Source organism: Drosophila novamexicana, unplaced genomic scaffold, assembly GCF_003285875.2.
Source record: "Drosophila novamexicana strain 15010-1031.04,08,12 unplaced genomic scaffold, DnovRS2.1 tig00000008-arrow-pilon, whole genome shotgun sequence".
NCBI classification, from domain to species: Eukaryota; Metazoa; Arthropoda; class Insecta; order Diptera; family Drosophilidae; genus Drosophila; species Drosophila novamexicana.
The window spans coordinates 2,680,679-2,704,534 of record NW_020824765.1 but is presented as its reverse complement, the minus strand read 5'-3'; the positions used below and the strand labels follow the sequence as shown (position 1 = coordinate 2,704,534).

The 23,856-nt window shown below is 37.2% G+C and overlaps 7 protein-coding genes across 16 annotated transcripts; 4 read left to right on the top strand and 3 right to left on the bottom strand.

Annotated features, from left to right (window-relative positions):
- Positions 1-1,664: 1,664 nt before the first annotated feature.
- LOC115761328 (trifunctional enzyme subunit beta, mitochondrial) lies at positions 1,665-3,916 on the top strand. 2 transcript variants are annotated; one of them, XM_030703064.1, is made up of 7 exons: positions 1,665-1,794; positions 2,186-2,345; positions 2,409-2,583; positions 2,656-2,856; positions 2,926-3,100; positions 3,159-3,289; positions 3,354-3,915. In XM_030703064.1, exons 1-7 carry the CDS (start codon positions 1,731-1,733, stop codon positions 3,855-3,857), a joined length of 1,410 nt encoding a protein of 469 aa, XP_030558924.1. In that variant the 5' UTR covers positions 1,665-1,730; the 3' UTR covers positions 3,858-3,915. The 2 variants fall into 2 exon arrangements, with proteins under 2 accessions (XP_030558924.1, XP_030558932.1); XM_030703072.1 differs by lacking the exon at positions 1,665-1,794 and adding an exon at positions 2,023-2,047 and having other exon boundaries at positions 3,354-3,916.
- A 348-nt stretch (positions 3,917-4,264) lies between these two features.
- Positions 4,265-5,234, bottom strand: LOC115758802 (NADH dehydrogenase [ubiquinone] 1 alpha subcomplex assembly factor 3). Its single transcript, XM_030699581.1, has 3 exons — positions 4,949-5,234; positions 4,680-4,878; positions 4,265-4,622 (listed from the first exon to the last, which is right to left on the bottom strand). The coding sequence occupies exons 1-3, from the start codon at positions 5,200-5,202 to the stop codon at positions 4,482-4,484; spliced, it is 594 nt and encodes a 197-aa protein (XP_030555441.1). The 5' UTR covers positions 5,203-5,234; the 3' UTR covers positions 4,265-4,481.
- A 1,473-nt stretch (positions 5,235-6,707) lies between these two features.
- Positions 6,708-9,322, top strand: LOC115761537 (ceramide phosphoethanolamine synthase). Of its 2 annotated transcripts, none has more exons than XM_030703323.1 (2): positions 6,708-7,005; positions 7,969-9,322. In XM_030703323.1, the coding sequence occupies exon 2, from the start codon at positions 8,024-8,026 to the stop codon at positions 9,155-9,157; it is 1,134 nt and encodes a 377-aa protein (XP_030559183.1). In that variant the 5' UTR covers positions 6,708-7,005; positions 7,969-8,023; the 3' UTR covers positions 9,158-9,322. The 2 variants fall into 2 exon arrangements, with proteins under 2 accessions (XP_030559183.1, XP_030559174.1); XM_030703314.1 differs by having other exon boundaries at positions 6,708-7,008.
- Positions 9,323-9,996: 674 nt separating this feature from the next.
- Positions 9,997-15,170, bottom strand: LOC115757884 (TAR DNA-binding protein 43). 7 transcript variants are annotated; one of them, XM_030698369.1, is made up of 7 exons: positions 14,739-15,170; positions 11,818-11,984; positions 11,344-11,691; positions 11,074-11,278; positions 10,384-11,012; positions 10,181-10,324; positions 9,997-10,121 (listed from the first exon to the last, which is right to left on the bottom strand). In XM_030698369.1, exons 2-7 carry the CDS (start codon positions 11,962-11,964, stop codon positions 10,041-10,043), a joined length of 1,554 nt encoding a protein of 517 aa, XP_030554229.1. In that variant the 5' UTR covers positions 11,965-11,984; positions 14,739-15,170; the 3' UTR covers positions 9,997-10,040. The 7 variants fall into 7 exon arrangements, with proteins under 7 accessions (XP_030554229.1, XP_030554188.1, XP_030554196.1 ...); XM_030698328.1 differs by having other exon boundaries at positions 11,344-11,654; positions 11,724-11,984; positions 14,739-15,165; XM_030698336.1 differs by having other exon boundaries at positions 11,344-11,654; positions 11,724-11,984; positions 14,822-15,165.
- Positions 15,171-16,103: 933 nt separating this feature from the next.
- LOC115762249 (benign gonial cell neoplasm protein) lies at positions 16,104-21,805 on the top strand. 2 transcript variants are annotated; one of them, XM_030704516.1, is made up of 5 exons: positions 16,104-17,662; positions 19,374-19,727; positions 19,782-20,750; positions 20,803-21,484; positions 21,655-21,755. In XM_030704516.1, exons 1-5 carry the CDS (start codon positions 16,162-16,164, stop codon positions 21,668-21,670), a joined length of 3,522 nt encoding a protein of 1,173 aa, XP_030560376.1. In that variant the 5' UTR covers positions 16,104-16,161; the 3' UTR covers positions 21,671-21,755. The 2 variants fall into 2 exon arrangements, with proteins under 2 accessions (XP_030560376.1, XP_030560301.1); XM_030704441.1 differs by having other exon boundaries at positions 16,107-17,662; positions 21,651-21,805.
- Positions 18,315-19,346, top strand: LOC115762486 (partner of Y14 and mago). Its single transcript, XM_030704764.1, has one exon. It carries the CDS (start codon positions 18,528-18,530, stop codon positions 19,134-19,136), a length of 609 nt encoding a protein of 202 aa, XP_030560624.1. The 5' UTR covers positions 18,315-18,527; the 3' UTR covers positions 19,137-19,346.
- A 412-nt stretch (positions 21,806-22,217) lies between the features above and the next one.
- LOC115762407 (protein 60A) lies at positions 22,218-23,672 on the bottom strand. Its single transcript, XM_030704636.1, has one exon. The coding sequence runs from the start codon at positions 23,546-23,548 to the stop codon at positions 22,238-22,240; it is 1,311 nt and encodes a 436-aa protein (XP_030560496.1). The 5' UTR covers positions 23,549-23,672; the 3' UTR covers positions 22,218-22,237.
- Positions 23,673-23,856: the final 184 nt, after the last annotated feature.

Below are 23,856 nucleotides of genomic sequence, written 5' to 3'. Positions count from 1 at the left end.
TCCATTAAAGATAATTATGCACGGATAACTGGCTGAAAGTAGACTGTTATTTCCTGTATATCCATTCCCGTACAGATGTTTGTATCCTTGTATCCTCATGCCCACTTTCCCATTTGCATACGCTCTGCAGTTCAAGGACAAATTTAATTGCACATTTTAAAGAAAGGATGTACATTTACGCGTCTTGCGTGTCGGCTCTTACGAATAGAAATTGTTATGTACAGAAAAACAAATAAACGGGTTTACATTTCAAAGTATTTTAAAGAAATCTGGAGGACTAGTTAGTTATGTCAGCGTACAATGATTTTCCTATACAATAAGTAAATAAAGTTAAATAAGCAAAAAAAAAAAGAAGAAATTTGTAGTCAAGGCTGAAAATCTATTTCGAGGCAAACTGGTTCGAATCCAATTGTTTATTGTGCTTGAGTTTCCGTTTGCAAGAAACCCGCAACTTTCATAGCAGAAGCTTTTTACCAAAAAGGACATCTTTAAAATTCGGACTGCAGTTCCGCTTGTAATTTTTATTAATTTAACTTAATTTATGCTTACTATACAATAAGCCGGAGCTCGTGAGTCTCACTCTTAAGACCGAAGAGTTCTTCTCACAGAATAAGCTTTCGATATCGATTCTTATCGATTATTATCGAACGCCGGCTAACTTAACTGTGATTCGAAAGCAGCTCATGAGAATCATGTTCGAAATTTCTATGTTGATCAATTAAAAAATATGTTTACTATGCTCTTTAATATATGAGACAATTCTTATCAAAATTTGTCAACTATATAGTAATCATTCGAAAAATAAACTTTGGTATGGCGAAAATCGTTCATAAGTTATTTAAATTCAAGAAGTTCTCAATAAACTCTGCAACTAAGTTATTTTTAAATTAGTTAAAGTTTAATGTAGGGCGTTGAAAATTAGACTTAAGCCGATCAGATAGAAAACACGCTCGTCTAAGTGTTGACTAAGGTCGTAAGAAGTGCTGATCAATGTGTCAGTCAGTCAATCACTCAATCAGTCTATTAGCATTAACAGTTTAATACAAAGGGGAAATTTAGTCGACATTATCGACTGTATAACGGCTTCAACTTTCTTGAGCCCACATGCCTAACAGTATGAATGCACCGTTATTTTTTATATACGTGTATATGTACACGCTTATGTATTTGAATTTTTACATACTGTACACATGTACATGTGTATGTAAATACTTATCCTAACAATGAAGTGCAGCGAGTAGCATTTTAATGGCCTTGATGCTTACATTCATGTACATTATCTATGTATGTATGTAAATGTAATGAGCTGCACGTGCCTGTACCCTTTCTTCTTAAAGGAGACAATTAAATTCAACCTTGAACTAGGCATTCTGCACTCTACTTTTGTAATTTACTTATGCAGCACTATTTAAATGAGCAAGTTAGCATGGGACTATTTGCCAGTTCAGTTTGCTATTCAATGAATAGGAATGTAGTTAAAGTGTGGAAAGTAGAAAATATACGAACATGTATGTATATATATATTCAAATGAATTAACATACTAATTAGCTGCTAAGTACTTAAACTGCCAACATATCGTAATGTAAAGGCTATTTATCGATATATATATATCGGAGTGGTAGCGATAGTTTTAGGAAACATATCCCTGTCGATTATCTGGCCATCGCTAGCCAGCGGCGAAATAAAATTAAAGCATCGATCATATATTGAAGACTTGTTAATATTAAAAATGAACGTCCGACTTATTCAAACACGAAACAGTTATCTAAATATGACAAGCTTTTTTAGAAGACGTAAGTAAATTTCAAAGATTCATACTTGTAAAAATTAAGTAGGCGAAGCATTTGACGACGTCAATTCTGCGTGATCAAAGTCCATTTATTTTAGAGTAAAGTACAGATCCAAATAAATGAGTATGTTGCAGTTGTTATAAGATGAATTATCTACGTGACGCACTCAGAGGCGATTTCTGGGTTCAAATTCCACGAATATATATGTATTTAGCCGAATAAACTGATTTGTTAGGCAGCCAACTGATGTTGAATCGTAAGGTCTATACTATAAAAAACTAATCAAATTAATGAACATGAAAGCATATACATATTTATAGTTATATAAATACAATAAATATTGAATATAGTTGTAAGAATAGTTTTCGAAATATTAATTAATTTTATACTTTAGTTGGACACAGGCAACTGTCCGTCCAAGCCGCCGTACAACCCAAACGAAGCGGAAACAGCCAAAACATTGTGCTTGTCGATGGAGTTCGTACGCCTTTTCTGACATCTGGTACATCATACTCGAATTTAATGCCCCACGAGCTAGCTAGGCATTCGTTGCTGTAAGTTCTCATTGATACGAAAACAATACATTGCATTTGATAATAATATATTTGTGCATATAGAACACTGTTGCAAAAGAGTAAAATCAACAAGGAACTTGTTGATTATATTGTTTATGGCAGCGTTATACAGGAGGTGAAAACTTCGAATATTGGGCGCGAGGCAGCACTGGCGGCTGGATTTAGCGATAAGACACCTGCCCACACGGTTACAATGGCGTGCATAAGCTCCAATGCGGTAAAAACTCATGCTTGGCACTCTATAAGCAACTTAGTACTTACCAGTCCTTTGTTATATATACAATTTTAGGCAATAACAACTGGCATGGGACTTATTGCTACGAACACGTACGATGTGATTGTTGCTGGAGGCGTTGAGTTTATGTCTGATGTGCCAATCCGGCATTCACGCAAGATGAGAGCCCTTATGTTGAAGGCGAATAAAGCAAAAACGCTTGGACAGCGTCTTTCGTTACTCTCAACATTCAGGCCAGGATTCTTGGCTCCGGAAGTATGTAAAACAAGCATATCAACTCAAGCTTTAATAATAAATGTTTTCCTTTCCTTATATTAACTACAGCTGCCGGCTGTTGCAGAGTTCTCGTCTGGAGAGACCATGGGTCACTCCGCCGATCGATTGGCATCGGCTTTTAATGTCACACGCAAAGAACAGGACGATTACGCTTTAAGATCCCACACCCTGGCCAAAAAAGCTCAGGAAAATGGATTCTTTACGGATTTGGTGCCTTTTAAAGGTATGTAAATAATATTTGATTGCACTCAATATTTTACATAAAAATGTTACTCTTCAAGTTCAAGGTGTTGATCAAGTTGTCGATAAAGACAACGGCATTCGAGTCTCCAGCCCAGAAAGTTTGGCAAAGCTGAGGCCAGCGTTTGTAAAGCCTTATGGCACAATTACTGCTGCCAACGCTTCATTCTTGGTACGTATATATGTATATGGTATATGTATATGTATACTATATCATCAATTTGTTGTACTTTTAGACTGACGGCGCATCAGCTTGTCTAATCATGACAGAGGAGAAAGCCAAGCAGTTGGGCCTGAAGCCCAAAGCATTTCTACGTGATTTTCTTTATGTATCTCAAGATCCTGTCAACCAACTGCTATTGGGTCCTGCCTATGGAATACCCAAGCTCTTGAAGAAAGCCGGAATCACACTGAAAGATGTGGACACTTGGGAAATTCATGAAGCCTTTGCTGGTCAAATTGTGGCCAATTTGAAAGCCTTAGATTCTGATTGGTTTTGTAAAACATATATGGGTCTAAACGAGAAAGTAGGAGCTGTAGATTTAACCAAGTGGAATAACTGGGGTGGATCACTATCCATTGGTCACCCATTTGCTGCCACAGGAGTTCGTCTATGTATGCACACCGCCAACCGCCTGGTACGCGAGGATGGAAAGCTTGGTGTAGTTGCGGCATGTGCTGCTGGTGGTCAAGGCGTGGCCATGCTTATAGAGCGTTATCCTGGAGCAAGCGCCGACTGAAAATATAATTTGCTAAGTACTTTTCAATAAAATATCTTTTAATAAATATACTTATTGGTGCTACACTGATTATACCGATTTTTCCCAAAGCTGCAAACTGGTTACGAAACGGTTCGCATCCGGAATTTCAAGTTAATTTTTACTGAAAACAGTTTACAGTTTCGTAGATTTAGTTTTAGCTAAGATCAATTTATCTATCTATCGGCACACTGAATACTTAATACCCTTGTTGCTCTATGACACGACTTTGCAGTGAGAATGTGAAGCTCGTGTACGCCAGAAAACAATATTTTGCCATACATAATCTTATTTTCCCGATTTTCCCTATAGATCCATAGATTATAGACGCTATATAATTTATCATAAATTAGGGCGGCTACAAATTGATGTTACTGAAAAAACACAGATTTTGACAGGGTTAGTCTGTTTGCTAAGGGGAGACTCGACATTAATGTGCAGCCTTTTTTTATTTGAGATATCTCTAAAATAGGGACAACATCTATATAAGATACATTTTTAATTCGTTAAACGCAAAATGTATGTAATATTTGCTCCTAATATCCACATTGAATGTACACAACTCCTTATTTGACCCTAGTTGTTGATTTGATTTGATTAAGTTATTTAATCTGTTTCATAAAGCTGTTGTTGTTTAAGCTTGGTTTGTAGAACATCGTTTTCATTGTAGGAAATGTGCAGCGGAGGAATGAGAGCACATGCCACCATTCTGCCCTCTGCGTTAAGGAAATTGAATGTGGCACACGCCTGCAAAGAAAAACATTGCAGTTGGTGGATGGATTTAACAAATGTCGGAAATCATACCTGTTCAGTCCGAAGAACCTCGACGTTTGTTTTGTACTTTTTCATGAATTTAATGATGCGTTTTGTTAGGGTTGGTGTTGGATTCTGGTCTCCAATTCCTATTATGAGTACATCTATCTTTGGCTCCAGTGTCGGAAAAAGTGAAAGACTTTCCTCGTTTATATCCTCAAATGAGTTTATGTTCCAAGACAGCACTGACCTAGAATGTACAAAATTCTTAAATGGAAATTAAGTTACATGTTGTATGCACATGTGTCTCTTATACACACCTGGGAAACACTGTAATAGGTCCTATTAAGACCATATTATTGTTTAGCCGGAATCCGTACTGACTATAGCCTGTGATCATAAGGCCCATGTCTGTTTCCGTGTTGAAGATTGAAACTTTTGTTTTTCCATCGTAATCATATGCTTTGCTGAGTCTTGTCGATACCGTTGAGACCAGCCGCCGGCGTCCCAAGGACTGAGACAAACTCATTCCAGCAGCCTTAAAAGCCGCAGTTCTTAACGCTTGTATATTCATTTGGTCTTGTTTATTACTTAACCTAATCGGGAAGAACTAAAACAAATCTAAAATGTATCGATACAACATCAAATATATCGACATTCAAGTGTATCGATAGTCAATGCGACATATGAAAACCTGTTTCCAGCACTTAACATTTCATTATAGCGTCCAACACTTTACATTTGATTATTGCGCACATAATTTATTGATAACTCTAAGTTTTCTGAGGATGACCTGAAAGCTTGCTGAACCACAGGAAAAAAAATTGTTTACTTTTTATAATCGGCAGCCTTGATATCTATTTAGTAATTTTTTTATTTATTTTTTTTATTTAAATTTTGTTTATTTCCAGATCCGGTAAATTTAGTAATCAGATAAGGTATTGATACCTTACACGGCCAAAATGCGGGGAAGCAACGCCGAGATGCGATCCACTGCGCTTTCCGTGTGGAGGTAGTATGGTAAAAAGCTAGCGGTTGCGTGCCTTTTCGCTCTGAGACCGCAGAAACGAGTGAAACAAAATGGAAAACCATAGGCTTAATTAAAATGTATGTGTGCAGATTTCGGTGTTTCAATCTATAGCGTAAGGGAGTCTGACACTCGACCAAGGCGTGTGCATCGATTACCGGCAACTCGATTCCGGATGCTTATCCTGTCCTTCGGAACAATCAGATGCCTGAGCGGTTGAGTCACGCCCGATTCATCTCTACCCTAGATTTGAAACACGGATATTTGCCGATGGCCGATTGTGAGGCATGCGCGGCGTGCACGCTGCCGGGGAGGGGTCAAATCCAATGGCGGCTGGTGCTATTTGGGCTACATTCAGCATGTGCAACCTTCCAGGTCCCCTGTCAGCCCTGGGACCGGAGTTCGCACTGCCGAAGATGGCACCGACGGAGGCAGTGGTCGGTGACATCGTAACCGCCGCGGCGCTACCATGACCCTATCTGTCTGGTTCTATGTGAACTTATCTCTTTGCATAGGTCTTTCTCTTGCATATATTAGTTCCATTATGATCCTTATATCGGACCAATATAACATATAGCTACTGTAGGAAACATCGGCTGAAAAGTATGTTCTTATGGGGAAAAATATTCTGTTTTCAAAGACATTTCAACAAACACAGCTTCCATTTCAGATTCGTAGAAATGAATTTGAATCAGAAACATCACCCACCAAATCTTTGATACCCAATTCCGCCAAGAAGTGATGGATTTTCTAAAAAGTGTGAGTTTAAGGCTGATCGAATGGTGCGTTTATCACCAATCAGTCAGTTAAAACAAAAAGTGTTATATATACGAATTATTCAAGTTATTTTAAATAAAATAATGCTTTAATTTAACAAGTGAAATTAATATCTAAAATTTTTTAAGTTGATAAAAGCCTCAACTAAACAGATGTGCCAAACGGCATTTTTTACAAATGCCTTGACATAAAACGCGAAAAGTGGTGATATTGCAAAAATGTTATCGATAGCAGCCTTGTCGATACACTCGATTTAATCATAGTATAATTAAAGAATTATTACTTTTTCCATACAAAAACACACTTGTAAAATATAAAAGAATATTAAATTAATATCAGTTTAACCCAAAAGTGTATTACCGATTTACAATTGGACGAGCATAGCCGCTTTTCTTACGAAAAACTATAATAAACAAAATAAAATATCGCAAAAGCTATCTAACCAATTGCATACAATAATATGTATGATCATATGGTATATACAAATATATGATTAATTATCATATAAACAAATATTTCAATTTGTCGAAAATGAAATATGTTAATGTACATAATCTAAAGTGTATCACGTCGGTAGTAAGTAGTTAAAGTCTTTTATTTGATATAGTAATTCAATGGGCTATTATCTTTCACAGAGTTAATCGCCAAAACTACACAGTATGTATATGTGCATGTATATGGTATAAGGTATGGACATGCTATAAAATACAACTACAAATACACAGTTACGTATGTATGTATGGTTGTGTTTGTATGAGGCTCTGTGTCATTGCATAAAATATGGTATGGACATGCCATAAGCTACAACTATAAATATACAGTTACGTGTGTATGTATGGTTGTGTTTATATGTAGTTCCGTTTAAATCTACATCTAGATGGTTTCAGTTAGTAAACATGCCATTTTTATTTTCTATTTGTCAACTGAGTACTTGTGAACCTCGCTAGGGTCAATATCTATTATAAATATCAAAGATAGCTCCGGTTGCAAACTGGATTTTGTACGAAAATTACGCTCTTTTGTCAATCTCTGTCTTGTGGCTTTTTATACGAAAGAAGTATCCCTTATATAAACGTTGACCAACTGCCAGATAAGGGTACACATTGATTTAGAGTGCGGACTAGGCTGCCCTCGCATGGAATATGATGGAAATTCTGACAAGATTAGCTAATACCCTGAACCCGTCTACAAAACTATATATACATATATTCTACCATCTCAGATACAAAACACAGATTATACATATTTCAGTATTGAATTCATTCTCCCAAAATCCAAACAAAAAATTGGGAGTTCCCGACTTTGACGCATACCTTGAACCCTCTTCTACCAACACTCAATGCAGATAAATGGAAAAACAAGAAAATTTGTCCCTCTCTTTTCAAAGATATTTTCACTCAGCATTAACAACTTTATAATTCTCACGTATCTATCATGCCGTATGCCAAAAAGGGTATTGAATCTTGGGCGTGGCGTAGATAACATTTCTTTTTGTTGTCTTTTTAATTAATTAAATTTATTGTTTTTTCATTTTAGCTATTCACTGAAAGTTGAAGAATTTATAGATGATATCTACCTCACAACGTAAAAAATGATTGGCCCCAGTTCACAAATCAGCAAGATATTATTAACGCTCTTGTTTATGTTAATAATGTTCTATATGTTTATGGATTTTGAGCTGTATCTGCGAATTCATAATTATGCTATTAACCGAAATTATCACATCAACACTTCGACAACGCCGATATCGTCGATGGAACCATCCAATTTGGCATCGGCTTCGAGCAGTGGCCCGAAACCTCCCACCGTTGAGAAAGAACCGTCCTACGAAGATAATACGTGGATATCATGCAATATAAATCCACTTTGTCATATTACGGTTAAGGCGATACTGCTGGATCATACCAACCACTATCTATTCGCACCACTGGCAACAATCTTTGACAATGTGGTTGGCATCTCGCAATCAACGTTCATAACGCCCAACATGATATCATTTTTTCATGTTGGGGTTGCTTGCGTATCGGGAAAACTTGTGGCCTCCGATAGCCTGGGCTATAGGCGGCTTGGTGTACTGCTTTTTCAAATTCGCACGTTCCTTGATGATTTGGATGGCCATGTTGCGCGTGTAAGGAAACATATACGTGGTGAACGCTCGGAGATCGGAACGTCTGGCTATTATGTTGACGGACTATGCGATGGACTTGGATGCATTGCGCTACTTCTTGGCATATTCTTCTTTTTGAAAAGCAACCCACCTCGCCGAGGCTACTCGATAATTCCAATGAGCGACTCGAAAGCGACTCCTGAGCCAACTATTATTCCTAAAATTAAGGCAACTACGCGCAAGGTTGCCAAAAATGTTATTAGCTTTACTGGCCAACTTTTACTAAGCTCTACGGCATGGAATCGTTATATCGCTGTCTATCAGAATATGTTGGAACGCGACGATGTCAACAGCAGCCAGTACCAGTGCCAGAACTATATATTTAAGTCCACATTATTTTTTTCTGTGGCTTGGATGTGGCGCATCGTCAACGTGCATGCCCTGCTTCATTGTGTTTTGCTTAGTATCTTTTGTGACAAATTATGGGATTTTCTACGAGCGATACGTTACAGTGGATATATAATATTACTAGTTGCCATTTGCTTAACTGAAATGCACATATTGGAGGCCCAAAACTATATATTTAATTCATCAGCGTGCAGTAATATCTCACTGTGATTTTAACTATATTACTGAAAATACAATAATATTTTTGTAGTCGAGATCAACAATGCCTTTTTATACCCTGTATCCATAATTTTAAATTGTGTTTGTGTGCAAAATACATATACATTGTGATTGTGCAACTTAGGGTAAATACTTTAGTATGTATCTGTCAAATATATTAATATGCATGTAGACAAAAACGTGCACTTCCAATTTCTAGACAAGCTTATTCCCTACAGTTAATGGGGAGAAGCACAAAAGCGACAATTTATTGCTTCATTTGATGTATATTATTTGATTTATAGTATACTTTTTGGACCTTGACGAATGTGAGAAGACGCTCAAGCCTATTTACTACAGGGAAAGTAGTTCTTCAGAGCCTCATTCATCCTACGCGCCGCACTGCACTGGCAAATATTTAGCAGCCGAGACGTGCCACCCACAAGAGGATGACCATATACAGCGACTATCTCCAGGTGCATCTCTATATCAATGATAAGCAGAGCCTTCACGTGACTATACGACAGGATAGAAAGCGTAGGCAAATGTTTCAGAGATTTAAGCAAATGTGACCCAACAAACTGCACACATTTTTTAATGCTCGGCTTCCCGAGCTGACATATCCACGGCCACAGACATAGACTTTGGCTCATTCTTGTGTTGCAGATTCATCTAGTTTCAGCTCGTGTCTGCAAGCGATCTCTCAATTCTTTTGATTCAAGAGCGGCAGATTAAAATCCGTCAAGCTGAATAAAAAGCACTGTCGTATGACATTCTGATGCTAAGACTATTAAGCTATTCAACCATGAATAGCTGCAAATGTTGAAGTTCGACGGTTGAGATAAAATGATTTTATTTTAATGGTACCATATGGGTAGAGTTTTATATTTTATAATTAGAGAAAATTTGATTTTTCCGCAGAGTTTTGGGAGCCACTACTCTGATTTGACCATGAGTTACCAGAAGGGCAGCCATTCTGTAAAATATTTGAAAAAAATGTATGTTTTGATATTTATCTTAATGTCAATTTCTTACCTGATCGTTAGCAGCCGAGTTATCACCTTTGTTCATGCCGCCAGACCCAGAATTGTTTGAACCTTTGCGATTGCCAGAGTTCATATTAGAAGCGTTGGAATGCCCTCCGTTGTTTTGAGCCATCCATGATAAAAAATTGCCTCCCTGAGAAGTAACTGAAAGAGTTTTTTGTTTGAAACAATGATAGTGTATAGAAGGCTTGCCTGCTGATCCTGGTTTTGATTTTGCAGCTGATTGCCAAGAAGGCTCCACTGATTCAACGCAGCAGCAACCAAAGCAGGGTTCATCGGCAATGAGTTTAAATTAAGTCCAACGCCTAAAGGGTTGTTCATGTTTTGCCCTTGATTGGAAGAGCTGGATCCTTGCGAATTTATGCCTAATGCTTGTAGGTTAGGCATGTCCAAATGTCCCCTGTTCATCCAACCACCATTGCCTACGTTGCCATTGTGTGGCTGGTTCATGCCATGAAAATTATTCTGCCTATTATAGGGCATACCACCTTCTTGGCGGTTCATGTTCCCACCACTATTATGATTACTACCGTTTGTGTAACCCCCACCCAAATTTCCACCAAAATTATTGCTACCCATTCCGTAGCCACCACTGCCAATGTTGCTGTGACTATTGCCGATTGCAGTGCTATTACCTCCGTGTGCATTGTGTTGGTTATTACCTCTATGATGTCCGCTACGGCCAGAGTTCATGTGATTTCCTTGTGGATGGTATGAATGCATCCCGAAATTATTTCCAGAATTATAGTTGTAATTTTGGCCTTGGTGGGTCCGATTTTGCTCGGCTTTGGGAGCGGCATTTGAAACGTGCACTGACACCCCTAATAAAACAACAGGTTTGTACATATATACAGATACATATATATTCAATTGATTGCTTACCTTTAATAATATGATCCTCACCACAGAGAGATTGGGCTACATCAGGATCAAGGAACGTAACAAAACTAAAAGCACGAAATGGTCGAGGTATAAAAACATCGGTCACTTCTCCAAATTTTGAAAAGTATTCGCGTAGGTCATCTGAGTTAATATCCTCCGTGCAACGGCCTACGAATACTTTACATGGCACTTGGTGACCCATGCCCTGTGGGTGGAAAACAAATCGGTTTAAGCTTTATTTAACTCAAAAGTATATTAGTTTATTATCACCTTTGAATTTGGTACTTTCACTTCGCACCAACGGCCATCAATAAGATGACGATTTGAGAGTACACGCATTTGTGCTTCGTAAGAACCGAAACGTACGAATCCGAAGCCCTTTGACTGGCCGGACTTGACATCTTTTTTAATTTGCGCCATGAGCACTTCGCCATAGCCCTCAAAGTATTCCCGTAAACTGTCTTCAGTTGTTTTCCAAGCAAGTCCCAAAACAATCAAATCAGTGCAACGTAAACGTGTTTCAATACGTTTGGTTTTTGCCGTTGAATTTTCCAAGTTATCATCGCTTTTACGTTTGTTTTCTATGGGAGGCAATATGGGGCGATAAGCACTGTCGATCTGTGGGACAGATCTTGTGAAATTTGGTATACCTTTTGGAAACACACAAAAGTAGACATAATCTCCCCAATCCGAATCGACATTTGGTGGAAATAGTCTGCCTTCGTTAGAACGAACACCCCGTACAGCTTTCGAATCCATGTTCCTGTATTTAAGTCCACAAGAACCAGGAAACTGCGCCTGAAGTGTAGATATTAGCAAGGTTCCATCTTCCTCAGCTGGCAGTTCGATTGGCTCGTCACCCTCCTCCTCGGATACTTGTACGAAATCCATTTTGAGATTTTCTCAAAATTCTAAAATGTGTAAAATATAATTCCAATTTATATGCTTTTAAATGTGATTTATATGTTATCTACACCATTCAATCAACTGAAAAATCACTCTAATATACTCCAAATTAAATCCCACATTTGGATTTTACCTCAATGTATACACTCACTCCGAAACAGATTGTTCACACATTGATTTGCCTACTAAATGCGTAAATGTGTAAAAAGAAAAACAAATCTTTGTATTCAAAAATTGTGTTGGGCCTAACTCTTATCAACTATCAACTAGCTGCAAGTTTCTGACGCTGCTCGGTCCAAGTTATTTGCTTTAAATTTTAAACATCAATATTCTATCCATTTTCCTCAGGTGGAAAATTGTAATCTACCTGTGTATTATCTTCAACTTTATATAGATATTTAAAAATGAGCTTAAGGTCCATCTAATTGAGAACAAAAAGAGAAGCTTGTAGTCGAAAAATAAACTTTGATTTATGCAAATTTTTTGTAATTTGAAAACTCGCAGAAACAGGTGTTTATTAAATTATAGCGTAGGGCTTTGATTGGACGAAAATGAAATCTTTGCCGATTTAACCTTTGACCGGTTGCTCTTGACAATTTTAAAATCTCTGAATAATCTTTGAGAAATATATACCTTTTAAGATAGTTGGATGTTTCGAAAGAATAGAAATTAAAACAAAGGAATATATTTATTTATATAAAAACACACACACACATTACACATATACCCAAATACATACACATTTACACATTCATAAACACATACTCAATTACATGTCTTCCAAACACCTCACAGCCTATTGGACGCATACTGATATTAACATTTCCACAAACTAATAAATACAATTTTGAATAGGTGATAAATAAGGTGTTGCAGATTTGATATAGTTTGCATTATATAAAAGGAATAAGGATAGAACATGACAGTCAGATGCAATAAAGACATAAAAAAATATTTGTACACAGATATTTATAAATAGCTTAGCAGTTGGATATCTTGCTTTTTGACCCTTTCAAAGTGCGACTTTATAAAAAGTAGATTTTAAGAACTCGTCGGCGGTTCCATCTTTGGGGATGATTACGAATAGCATCCCCATCGACAGTATCGAGTGGAGGGGGAGTGCAGCTACCCGGATTTATGTACATATAAAGAGCTTAACTAAAAAGAATATTTGTTTTATGATATATACAAGTTTTACAAAGTTAAATACATAACATAATGCAAACAAATAACAAAACTCTGTTAACACAGTTTAATATGTAAGTCATTTTTTTCGTTATAGATTTCCTAATTCGAATTTATTCAATTGACTTATTTCGTTCCCTTAAGTCTTTTTGGCATAAAAGGAAACACAAAAAAAACTGACACGAGTAAATCAAAACGGAGTAAAATTAAATGCATCCATCGCAACCTTTGACCTTTTGTCTTGTTATATTTAGAATTGAACCATTTATATACACTTTCTTTCTGATTAGCTTCATAACTGAACTTTTCTTCGACTGAACAACAAATATATTACCAAAAATTACGAGTTCTCAAGAAAAAATATATACTTAAACAATTTACAGTTCAGTATTGTTGTTATTCAAAAAAGAAATTATTCAAAAACGGATCTCTTTATTATGTGTCCACCCATTACCTCGAAGACTTTGATAGCTCAAATACAACAAAGAATTGCTATCTTCGAGTAGCCGAAGATTAAATACCTTTGTCGAACTGTGGCGAATGGGCTTGAAGATATGCGTAGAATAGGGTAGCTCGCGGCTGCCGTGTTCGCCTCGAATATATCTTAAAAAATTAATAGATTTTTTATGCCAGAACCTACTTTTCGACCAATTATGCCTCTGTCAGCTATATAATAAAGTGTTCCGAAAGCTGTTCATGCAGTACAATATACAATATTTTTTAGTTATAGTATTTATATACATGTGAATATATGCGTAACTTTTTTCATGACGAAATTAGAACACCCTCTACAAGGGTATACGATTTAGGAACTATAAAATAACGATATAGCTGCAAATGAGTTAACAACGGATCCGAAGTCGTTTGAGTAACTGTTGAACGAAGGCTCTAAAAATGCAACAATTTTTGGCTATAAAAAAGCAATTCTGCAATTGTCATCACTCAAAAGAGTAAACATATATTCATTTTTATACAAGTGTGTGTGTCACACATAGACTAAATCACACATAACTAAATCAATTTTGACATTTACAAGATATGCTGTCTTAATATATTTGCAATATCATGGCAACATCCGATAACTATATCACGAAACTCTCTTAAGAAAAATCAGTCCAAATTTGTATGTACTATATTTGGAAATATTGATTTTTAGCCTAATATATAAGTAAAATCTTATTAGCAAACCACTTAGCTAGTATGAAAATGATAGGGACATCTGACTTATATATGTATGTCTGCATGGGTTTTTAATCTTCGGCTTGCCGAAGAAAAGGGTTTCTGTTTTAAATCATATTGAAACAAAATGTTTTTAAGTAAAAGTAAATTTACATGTACCGGCGGCATAGACATAACTTATAATTTAATGCAGTAATATGCACATGTATAAAACGGTACTCGTTTTTACACAAACATCTATTTAAAAATGCATACATGAAATGCACGCGATTGAGTACATGTACAACATGTACAATCTGAAAAGCGGTCTAACGCATACGTATGTACATATGTATGTACCGAAAAAAGTTGATTGGCGATAAGGCTCTCCTATATGGTTATACAACAATTCTTACACTATTTATTAAGGGTTAGTAGTAGCACTACAGATGTAATGCCTTCAATCAATATATGTATGTATGTTTTCAGTACAGCTCACACACGTAATATTTCCTCTTTAATGCTCGCTCTCTCACAAGATTCACACACAGTCAGAACCAGATCGGAGTCACTTTTCTTCACGCTCGAATCTCGACACAACACACGCTAGGTCAATCTGCACATCCACTTTTTAATAAGTGCGTAATAAATATGAAGAATATTTACAATTTCGCTTTTAATAAATTTGAATTCGTAATGTACACCATTTCTCCTTGCAAAAAATGTGAGGATAAAATTTTCTGTATGTATACTAGTGAAGAACGACAGCATCAAAGCTCCGATATATCGATGATTGACTTAGGGATGCACCGATATTCTATCGATGTTCCTTGGTCGCGTTCCCAATGTTAAAAATGTGGTTTGAAGAATGCTACATCAAATATTTATTTCTTTTGTATAAAAATAATATATGGGTTACAGTTATTTAAACTTTCTATTGAGCAACTTAATATCTACCTTGTGTCAAACTTAATAAAATACAGTTTGTCGCCAGTTCGAAAAACATTTTATTTTAAAACAACATTTTCAGTAATACCTACTGTAAATACTCGAGCTGACCCGTGTGTCGCAATAAATCCGTAAGCGAACAGATGGACCCTGAGCTGCACGAAGGCAGCCTTCATGGAAGAAGAGACTGATGGCCGACGCAGGTTGAGATAACCCTATTACTTTGCAGGAAACCTGGCTCCAGAACAGGATGATGTTATTTACTTCCGATGCAGGAAATTTGGTGTCTAATAACCAGTGAAACAGCTTACGCGGTCCAATGAAAATCATATATTTACGTAACATTTAACAATAGTTATATTTTTTACTTCTATATACATAAAATTGATAGCTCTAGTCTAAAAGGTGGGAAAATGCTCATTGACTTTATGAACATCAACAATTGCTTATTAATGTTATAAAGTTGCATAATTCAAATTTAAAAATTCGTTTTGAGAGGATTAGATGATCGTGGTGAACCTTATCACAAATTTGAACATTAATTTTAGATAAATAACTTCGGTTTTTTTTTAGATATCAATGTTAATGTAAGAAAACTTTCGGTTTTCTGGTTTTTCACGATTTTTGTTAATACATATTAATAAAAATATATGTAGTACAACTAACTTATTTCAATACGTGTTAGACTCGTCCATTTCCATATGTAGACTTTTCTCGGTCACTGTGTTAAAAACTGAAAGAATAATCAACAAAACGTTGCATATCTTTCGTGTTCTATTCCGTCATTCCAAGTTGATTTAGGGGATTTGACTGTAACGGACAAGTTCAGTTAAGTCAAGTTATTCCTTATACCGAATCAAATTGTTGATTAACTTTAAACGCCTATCAATTATGGAGCATACAATCCGGACTAAATTTATTCCCCAACAATTATTATATTTTATTGCTGGTCGGCGCTGCTGTCAGCAATTTGCTTGCACATTCCGAACCTCTGAGCACAATATACTGATTAACTCAGCACATACTTTGGGCTTACGTTCGCAAATCACATTAATAAATGGGCAGGAATGTGTTAAGGTATTCAAACCGAAATGCAAACACTTTATTGAAGAGCCAAAATCCTTGACATTGTCTCCCCCAACTATAATTGACATGCTCACACATTTGGCGCGTACGAAAGCTGTAGGAAAGGATGAGCTACCGAATTGTGCGGATTATTTTGGCGGACATTGGAGTGTGAAAATTCCGTCACTTCACATTCCTTTGACAGCTCTGACGCAACCAACAGTACGCCTTAAAACGGAAAAACGTAGCAAGCTCTTGAGGAATGGCTCACTCTACTCGCAGCACGACGACATTCTTGGCTCAATTTATGGTCATCGCGTGACCATGTTTGATGGCAATCTTTGCTTGGACAAATCCATATTAGTGCCGCTACTAATTTTGGAAGATTCTGAATCTAAAAATATCAACATAAAAGTAATTTGCATCGAGAAAGATAACATTCTGGCTACATACAATTGCGAGCGTTTCGCCGAATGTTTGGCTGAAAATATTGGCGAAACTGTGGGCATCCAAGTGCCTCAGCATAATATCATAAGCTCTGCAACACAAGTCGTCTACACAACTGCCAAAGCCTTCATGCGCTCTTTATTTAACAAGAACTCCAAGAAGTTCAGTCAAATTAGCCACTTTGTTATCAATGATGTACACCTACACGATCCTTACACCGACATTCTGCTCTATGAATTGAAGCAAGCATTAAATATGGATCGAAATCTGAGAATCATATTACTTTCACAAGAATGTGACTCAATGCGATTTGTGAACTTCTTTGGCGAAGGCACGAAGTTCTGCATGGAGCCTCTGAGCCAGATAAGCCCCAACATTTGTTATTTGGAAGATATCCGTAGGCTTATTGCATTGACCGATATTCAAAAGGGCCCAGAGATTTACAAAAAGCAGCGGCAAGTGTTCAGAAATAAAAACCAGAGAAACGAACAAATAGATAAATGTCTACAGGCATACGAGGAGATTGGCAGCGATGTGGCTATCCGTCCGTTTCTTTACTCGATCAATTATGAGTCGGTTCCGGTTAACTATCAACACTCGGTTACGGGCAAAACGGCTATTTTGATTGCCTCGCAGCTGGGCAAAGCGAATCATCTTCGATTGTTGTTGTTTATGGGTGCAAATCCATACATTTCGGACGCACAACACGAAAACGCAATAACTGTTGCAGCTTTGAATGGAAACGCGGAATGTATTGATATACTTGAAAATTTTGAGCTTCATGGTTACGTTGTTAAAGATGCCAAACCAGAATTTGTTGATTTTGATCTTATTATCGATCTAATGTATCTTATATGCACAAAGTCTGACTTCTCACCAGGTAAGATACAAAAAACCTAATTATTGCACATCGTACGATCTTCGATGTTGATAAATTGTCAATAAAATATAATTGTTCAGTATGGCAGAGAAAGATTTCACAAACGGTTTATTTAAAAAGGGAGCTCTGATGGGAATTGACCAGCTGGGAGATCCCCTGAACCTCCTTCTAGTAAAAACACAAGCAGAAAAACAGGGCCAAACTGTCGATGATTTACAAACGAAACAAGGCTTCATATGCCACAGAATTCCCTTTATCAAAGTTTCCGAAGATTTAATACTGTTATAGACATTTCCGTTTTGCAGGTATGTGAGACATAGATCAAAATTTGCAAACCCCCATTACTCTGTGAAATCGCATCCGATTTTCACGAGGTACATTCGAGCCGATCTACCCGACATACTCTTTTTGTGAATGTGTACAACAAATTCTGTACACAAATTTAGCGCGGAGTGTAGGGTATTTTTTCATCTAACTATCGATAAGATCTCTATAACGTGTTGATTATCGATAATATGGACTCGTTATGTTTCATTTCCAATCATTTTATCTATGTTATTTGGGGCGAAATGCTCCGTATTTAATCGTCGTAACAATCAGCGTCATTTACACATGACATTTGAAAAAAACGTCTATCGTCAGTAAAATAAATGCATTTAATGCATTATTGGAGGAAAGATATAAACTTCTCTTCTCTTTCTTTAAAAATATTGTACTCGTTTTCATTCACGAAAAATCGTTTATAAACATATCTACATACGCTCAATTGGTCCATCTCTAAGTGTCAATATCGATAAATTTGACATTTCCATTACAATTTTATTTTGGTCGAAACGATACTTTGGTTTTGTGTTGTTCAATTAAAATGAACACAGTCTTGGAAAGCAGCAAGGGAAAAGTTATTCCGGCTACGAAGCGCCCGGATGGCACTTGGCGCAAAGCACGCCGAGTCAAAGACGGTTATGTACCACAGGAAGAAGTCCCACTATACGAAAGCAAGGGGAAACAGTTTGTTGCCCAAAGACAAACTGGAGTGCCTCCCGGCATGTGTCCACTTTTGGCAGCGGAATTGAAAAAAGAGCGCGAGAAAAAGGAGAAGGCAAAAGTAAAAAAAGTTGAAAGACAGTCACCTAAAATTTTATTGAAGCCAACATCCCAAGCTACGGAAGTGCCCAACTGTACAGCTCCCCAGATTAACCGTGATTCTCCGAATGAGTCTGAAATTGCGAAACTATCAAATACATTGGATAACAACCTAACGCTGGGCGACGGCCTTGAGATTGATTTAGCCAAACAAGTCAAAAAATTGAGAAAAAAAATACGCGAAATTGAGCTAATTGAGAGTAGAATCAAAGCGGGCGACATAAACAAACTTGACAAAGATCAACTGGAAAAGGTGAAAAAGAAGCCGGAAATTTTAAAACAATTAAAGAAAATCGAGGAGGAGGGTTCTACTGCCATACTGAACATTTAGTTACTTTTACTGAAAAGAAAAGCTTGTGTTAAACCTAAGTTTAACATACCGTACATGTCTGTTAAATAGTTTTAATTTGTGACAGCTAACTACATACATCTGTTTTAAAAATGTGTGGTTCCGTTTATCTGTTCAACATTTTACATGATTAGCAAGTACGGCTATTTTTTAAATTAATTTATAAATAAATACGAAACTATGCCTATTACATGTTGTGTATACGTTTATATATTCCAGGAAACATATTGATCGTTTTGCCGACTTTTTACCATATAGTAAAACTTAACTATATGCTGTTAGGCCATTTATTGACAGGCAATTTGCCAGAGTTTTCCATATTTTTGTTGCACGAGAACATGGACAAGGAATATTTATGCTCTTTAGTCAAGTCTCGCAAGGAGAACAAGAAGGTCGTTTTAACCACCGACATAATCGAGTCCTTGCCACTTCCAGTATCCTTTCAATATCTAATAGACACAGCATGCCAGAAAAGAACCTTATACGATGGTATCAGCATCAGTTCTGAGGACAGATATGAATGGGTAGCAAAGGATTGTCTGCTTAGAAGACAATCGATTCTTGATGCTGAAGGTTGGTTTACAAATTTGTTAGTTTGCATAATGTAAATCTAAATATAATTTTTAGCTGTTTCTGAAAAACACTGTTTTCGGCTTATATCAAAAGATGCATTCCAAATGCTAAGCGGAACGAGCAAGCCTCTACTGCAGACAATGCATTTGGACAAAATCTGTTTGACTGTCAAATTGTTGTCGCCGAACACGATTATTAGTGAATATTTAAGCTTAACTATTTCACCGCCGCCATTAATCAATGTACACCAGACTGTGCAGTTTCTCAAAAAGATTGATGTGTTAGATGAATCCGAGGACGTGACATGGTTAGGCTGTCGCCTAATAGATATTCCTGTGCCTTGCCAACTGGGCCGTACTTTAATTTTTGGCATATTGCTACAATGCTTAGATCCGATATTAACTGTTGTCAGTTCACTGATCACGTCAGACCCACTGAGCATACCTTCCAATGAAGAAATCGACTGCATGTGGGATGGATTTACCATTTACATTCAGAATCGTATTAAAAATGAACGTGCACGTTTAGCGGAAGACCAATTTTCGGATCATTTAATTTTCGTTCGTCTGTTTCAAGAGTGGCAAAGCCGTTTTAAAAATGACAAGCAACCATTATACCTTACCGATGACTACGAGTTCATGCTCAATGGCCTAATGGAACAGCTGAATTTAACCCGCATCAGACTTGTTAGTGCGCTGCGAGCTGCCAATTTGATACATAGCCAGGGACAATTAAGTATACAAAACCTCAACACCAAATCGGGCAGCTGGCCTTTAATAAAGGCGGCACTTACTGGCGGCATGTATCCCAACATTTGCGCAGTAAATGATAAGCAAATATACCTCAATTCGGCTCAGTCAAGCAAGGTGCATTTGCACTCCAATACGGTACTTCGGGACTTTCTGGAACCATTTCAAATATCCGCTCAGCGCATTTGCACGCATTGGATGGTCTGCACGAAACAGAAGAACAACGTAAAGTATGCAACTGTTGTAGTTCCTCTAGCCGTAGCCATGTTTGCGGGTAAGTTTGGAATTCTATTTTGAGACTAACCTTCATATTTGTTTACTTACAGGCTCAACAAAGTTGGGACTTGGACAGATTACAGAGATTCAGTCGCCGTCGGATAAAAGCAAGATTCATTTTTTTATAGACGAGTGGATATGGCTGGTGGCGGCCAAGTCCGATATCGAGTTGGTGTTGAAAACACGGCAACAATTCTTTAAAGTGTATCATAAATTTCTTAAAAACTGCACCGAATTGGAGAAGTGGCGTAGCGAATCGACCAACTCGAGGCAACATTTACTGCTCGAAACGTTGACTACAATATTTACAAATGAAGACGCAGCTGCCGGGCTTAAAGAGTGTTCCTACATTGGTTTTCGACCCACTCTAAAGTTACCGGCCCTATATATGCTCAGCGTCAATTCGCATTTCACTTGGCAACAAACAGAAACTGATTTAACGAATAGAACACCTGGTTTTGAAAGTATATTACAGCATACTGAAAAACATTATTTTTTGCTTTACACAGAACATAACCCTGGGCAGTTTTACAAAAAAAGTGATGCGTCCTATATTGAAAGTGTCATAGGCAAGTTTGCCAGGCCGATTGAATCACCTAGTCGACATATTTACGTGATTTTGTATTCAAAGAAACCAGATAGAATCATAAGCATTGGCCGAGCCAAAAGTCAAAAGGGTGAATTCATCTTAAAAGAATATTTCAGGAATGCAATCCCATTGAGCGAAATTTTGTAAGTATTAGCTAAGCAGAAAATCAAACCACTTTAATTGCACCATGATATTGTTATTTCTATATAATTGTTTACGTTTGATTTTCTGTTGTTTACAATCAGACATTTTATTGACAATATATATACATAGACATTTTTAATACAATACAATACTATTGCTTTAAAGGCAGGCCTGTGCATCTTTAAATGTGAAAGCTCCCAGCTTTGATGGTCGCCTAGTGTCAATACTCATCGACAAAAAGGTTGGAAATTTAATTATGGATTTATTTGCTTTTCGACACCATTGGATACACAAATAACAGCTAAAGTTAATTTTACAATGTGTTAGTATTAATGTGGTTCTGTGTTAGTCATAGTATAAATATGATTAAGACAAACTACAAGACTCACTCCCCAAATAACTTAAGCATGCACTTGGAATACATTGCCTTTACAATAATTACGTATGTTATGTATTGAGTGAGTGATTTGAAACATATGTAATCTCGTGAATACTTAATTATGTTTTAATATAGTTTTTCGGTTTAAATTAAGTAAAATATGTGTACTTGAAAATGCATTCGATTTCATAATCTTACACAAATATAGAATGTTAAATGCGGTGACTACGGAAAGTTAACAGGTGATAACATATATTTTTTTATAATACATTTGGTTTATTTCTAAAAAAAATATTCGAGATTATTACTGAAATTACATGTATATTCGATTATACGGAAATGGTAAAGCAAATTTACAATTGTTTTAATTTTATCAATGGCACCCACACGACTTCACAATCATATTTCTATACTTTTTCAAGTTGACATTCTCATCGTTAAGATGATACAGAACAGGCAATGCTCCCAGTCGTGTTGGTGCACAGCAGGGCTTTGGCACCCTTTTGGGCTCGAGCAAGTGCACCAGAGTTTGAACAATTGCGTGATTCGTGGCATTCATGTGTGCATTTAGCGGAAAATTGCATTCTCCACTGCAATAGAAGGCGCCGTAGCCCTCCGGCGCGATTATCCAGTCATGCCAGCCCAAATCCTTAAAGTCAATGTAAAGTGTTTGCATCTGACAGCTTCGCGTGTTCTCTATTGAGTTCTCTATAAATGGATTTACCGGCTCGGATTTGCTCTTTTTGCGCTGATGCAGAGTGCTGCGTTTTGTTCGCTTCTGAGTGCTGTGGCCAGATGTGGATTTAATGAGTTCAGGACCTCTGAAAAATCCGATCATAAAGGGCTGATTTTCATCATCCACCTTTGTTCTGCGATGTATTAATCCGATATCATCGAGTTTGATTTCTCGTTCCGGTTTGTTCAGAGCATGTGCACCGATATAAATGCCATGATTTTCGTTTGAATTAACGCGCCAATCATGCAACGCCTCCGTAACATTGAGCTCCAGCCAGCCAACATAGTCACCTGTTGTGTTGACCGAGGACAGCGGCTCCAGCATATTCGGGGCCGATCCTCCCGAGCGTAGCATGTAGACTGTGACAGTAAACTGTTTGTTGGTTGTCGTCCATTTGCCCTCGTTAGAGTTTTGGTATATGCGCAGTTCGGCCATCATTAGATAATTGTCCGAGGGAATATTGTTGACATCGAACCATAGTCGGCGCCCGTGCTCGTGGCGCATTTCTTCGACATTGTGATTGCGTTTGTTCAGGAAAGTCATTATAATATCGCTCTCGTCTATGGCACGTTTGTCCAGATCTGTGATGAAATTCTGCTCGCTTTCATTGGCATCACGTTTCGAGCGGCTGTGATCACTTTTGTTTTTAATAGCAAGGCCCTCTTCTGCGGTAATGCGGTAATAAACGTCAAGCAGAAACTTGGGCGCCGATTTTCTAAGGGACAAGCCATGGCTTCTGTGGTGCAAGGGACGCGCGGCAATGCCCAGGAATTCCAATATCTCATGTGAGACGTCCAACTTATCATCGTCGGTCAGCACACGTTCCATGACTGTCTGATCTTTACCATTATCTATGTATATGCCAGATTGTGTACAGTGAGTATGGGGTGCAGTAAAAATTATTAATATTAACCAAAGCGATGGTAAAACGACAAGTGATGCTGTCATGATTCTTCGCACTATAAGTTATTATATTAAGCTGCTGGCATCTAGTTGTATGTAGCCTAGACTGTTTCTGCAATTGTTCTATTGCGATATTATATTTGTGTAGTTATTAATGTGTACATCGAAAATACATACACACTTGTATAAGGTTCGTCGTGTGTATCTTAATCCCATGGATGCATTTCTTTCGGAAAGCCAATTCTTCACAAGTTGGCAGGGCTGCCACAATGATCTGCAGGGCGTACAAGCTCCGGAACAAAGTTTGCTGGTTCTTTTGCTCTAAAGTTCGTAAAATATGATTTTATAATTGC

Coding starts and splice junctions, on each gene's coding strand:
- LOC115761328 (XM_030703064.1), top strand. CDS start 1,731: ATGAACGTCCGACTTATTCAAACACGAAACAGTTATCTAAATATGACA. Junction 1,795..2,185: donor GACAAGCTTTTTTAGAAGAC/GTAAGTAAATTT, acceptor TTTATACTTTAG/TTGGACACAGGCAACTGTCC. Junction 2,584..2,655: donor CGTGCATAAGCTCCAATGCG/GTAAAAACTCAT, acceptor ATACAATTTTAG/GCAATAACAACTGGCATGGG.
- LOC115758802 (XM_030699581.1), bottom strand. CDS start 5,202: ATGAATATACAAGCGTTAAGAACTGCGGCTTTTAAGGCTGCTGGAATG. Junction 4,879..4,948: donor CCTATTACAGTGTTTCCCAG/GTGTGTATAAGA, acceptor TGTACATTCTAG/GTCAGTGCTGTCTTGGAACA. Junction 4,623..4,679: donor AGGTTCTTCGGACTGAACAG/GTATGATTTCCG, acceptor TTTTCTTTGCAG/GCGTGTGCCACATTCAATTT.
- LOC115761537 (XM_030703323.1), top strand. CDS start 8,024: ATGATTGGCCCCAGTTCACAAATCAGCAAGATATTATTAACGCTCTTG.
- LOC115757884 (XM_030698328.1), bottom strand. CDS start 11,964: ATGGATTTCGTACAAGTATCCGAGGAGGAGGGTGACGAGCCAATCGAA. Junction 11,279..11,343: donor TGAAAGTACCAAATTCAAAG/GTGATAATAAAC, acceptor TTCCACCCACAG/GGCATGGGTCACCAAGTGCC. Junction 11,013..11,073: donor TGAGGATCATATTATTAAAG/GTAAGCAATCAA, acceptor TTGTTTTATTAG/GGGTGTCAGTGCACGTTTCA.
- LOC115762249 (XM_030704441.1), top strand. CDS start 16,162: ATGGAGCATACAATCCGGACTAAATTTATTCCCCAACAATTATTATAT. Junction 17,663..19,373: donor AAAGTCTGACTTCTCACCAG/GTAAGATACAAA, acceptor TATATATTCCAG/GAAACATATTGATCGTTTTG. Junction 20,751..20,802: donor AGCCGTAGCCATGTTTGCGG/GTAAGTTTGGAA, acceptor GTTTACTTACAG/GCTCAACAAAGTTGGGACTT.
- LOC115762486 (XM_030704764.1), top strand. CDS start 18,528: ATGAACACAGTCTTGGAAAGCAGCAAGGGAAAAGTTATTCCGGCTACG.
- LOC115762407 (XM_030704636.1), bottom strand. CDS start 23,548: ATGACAGCATCACTTGTCGTTTTACCATCGCTTTGGTTAATATTAATA.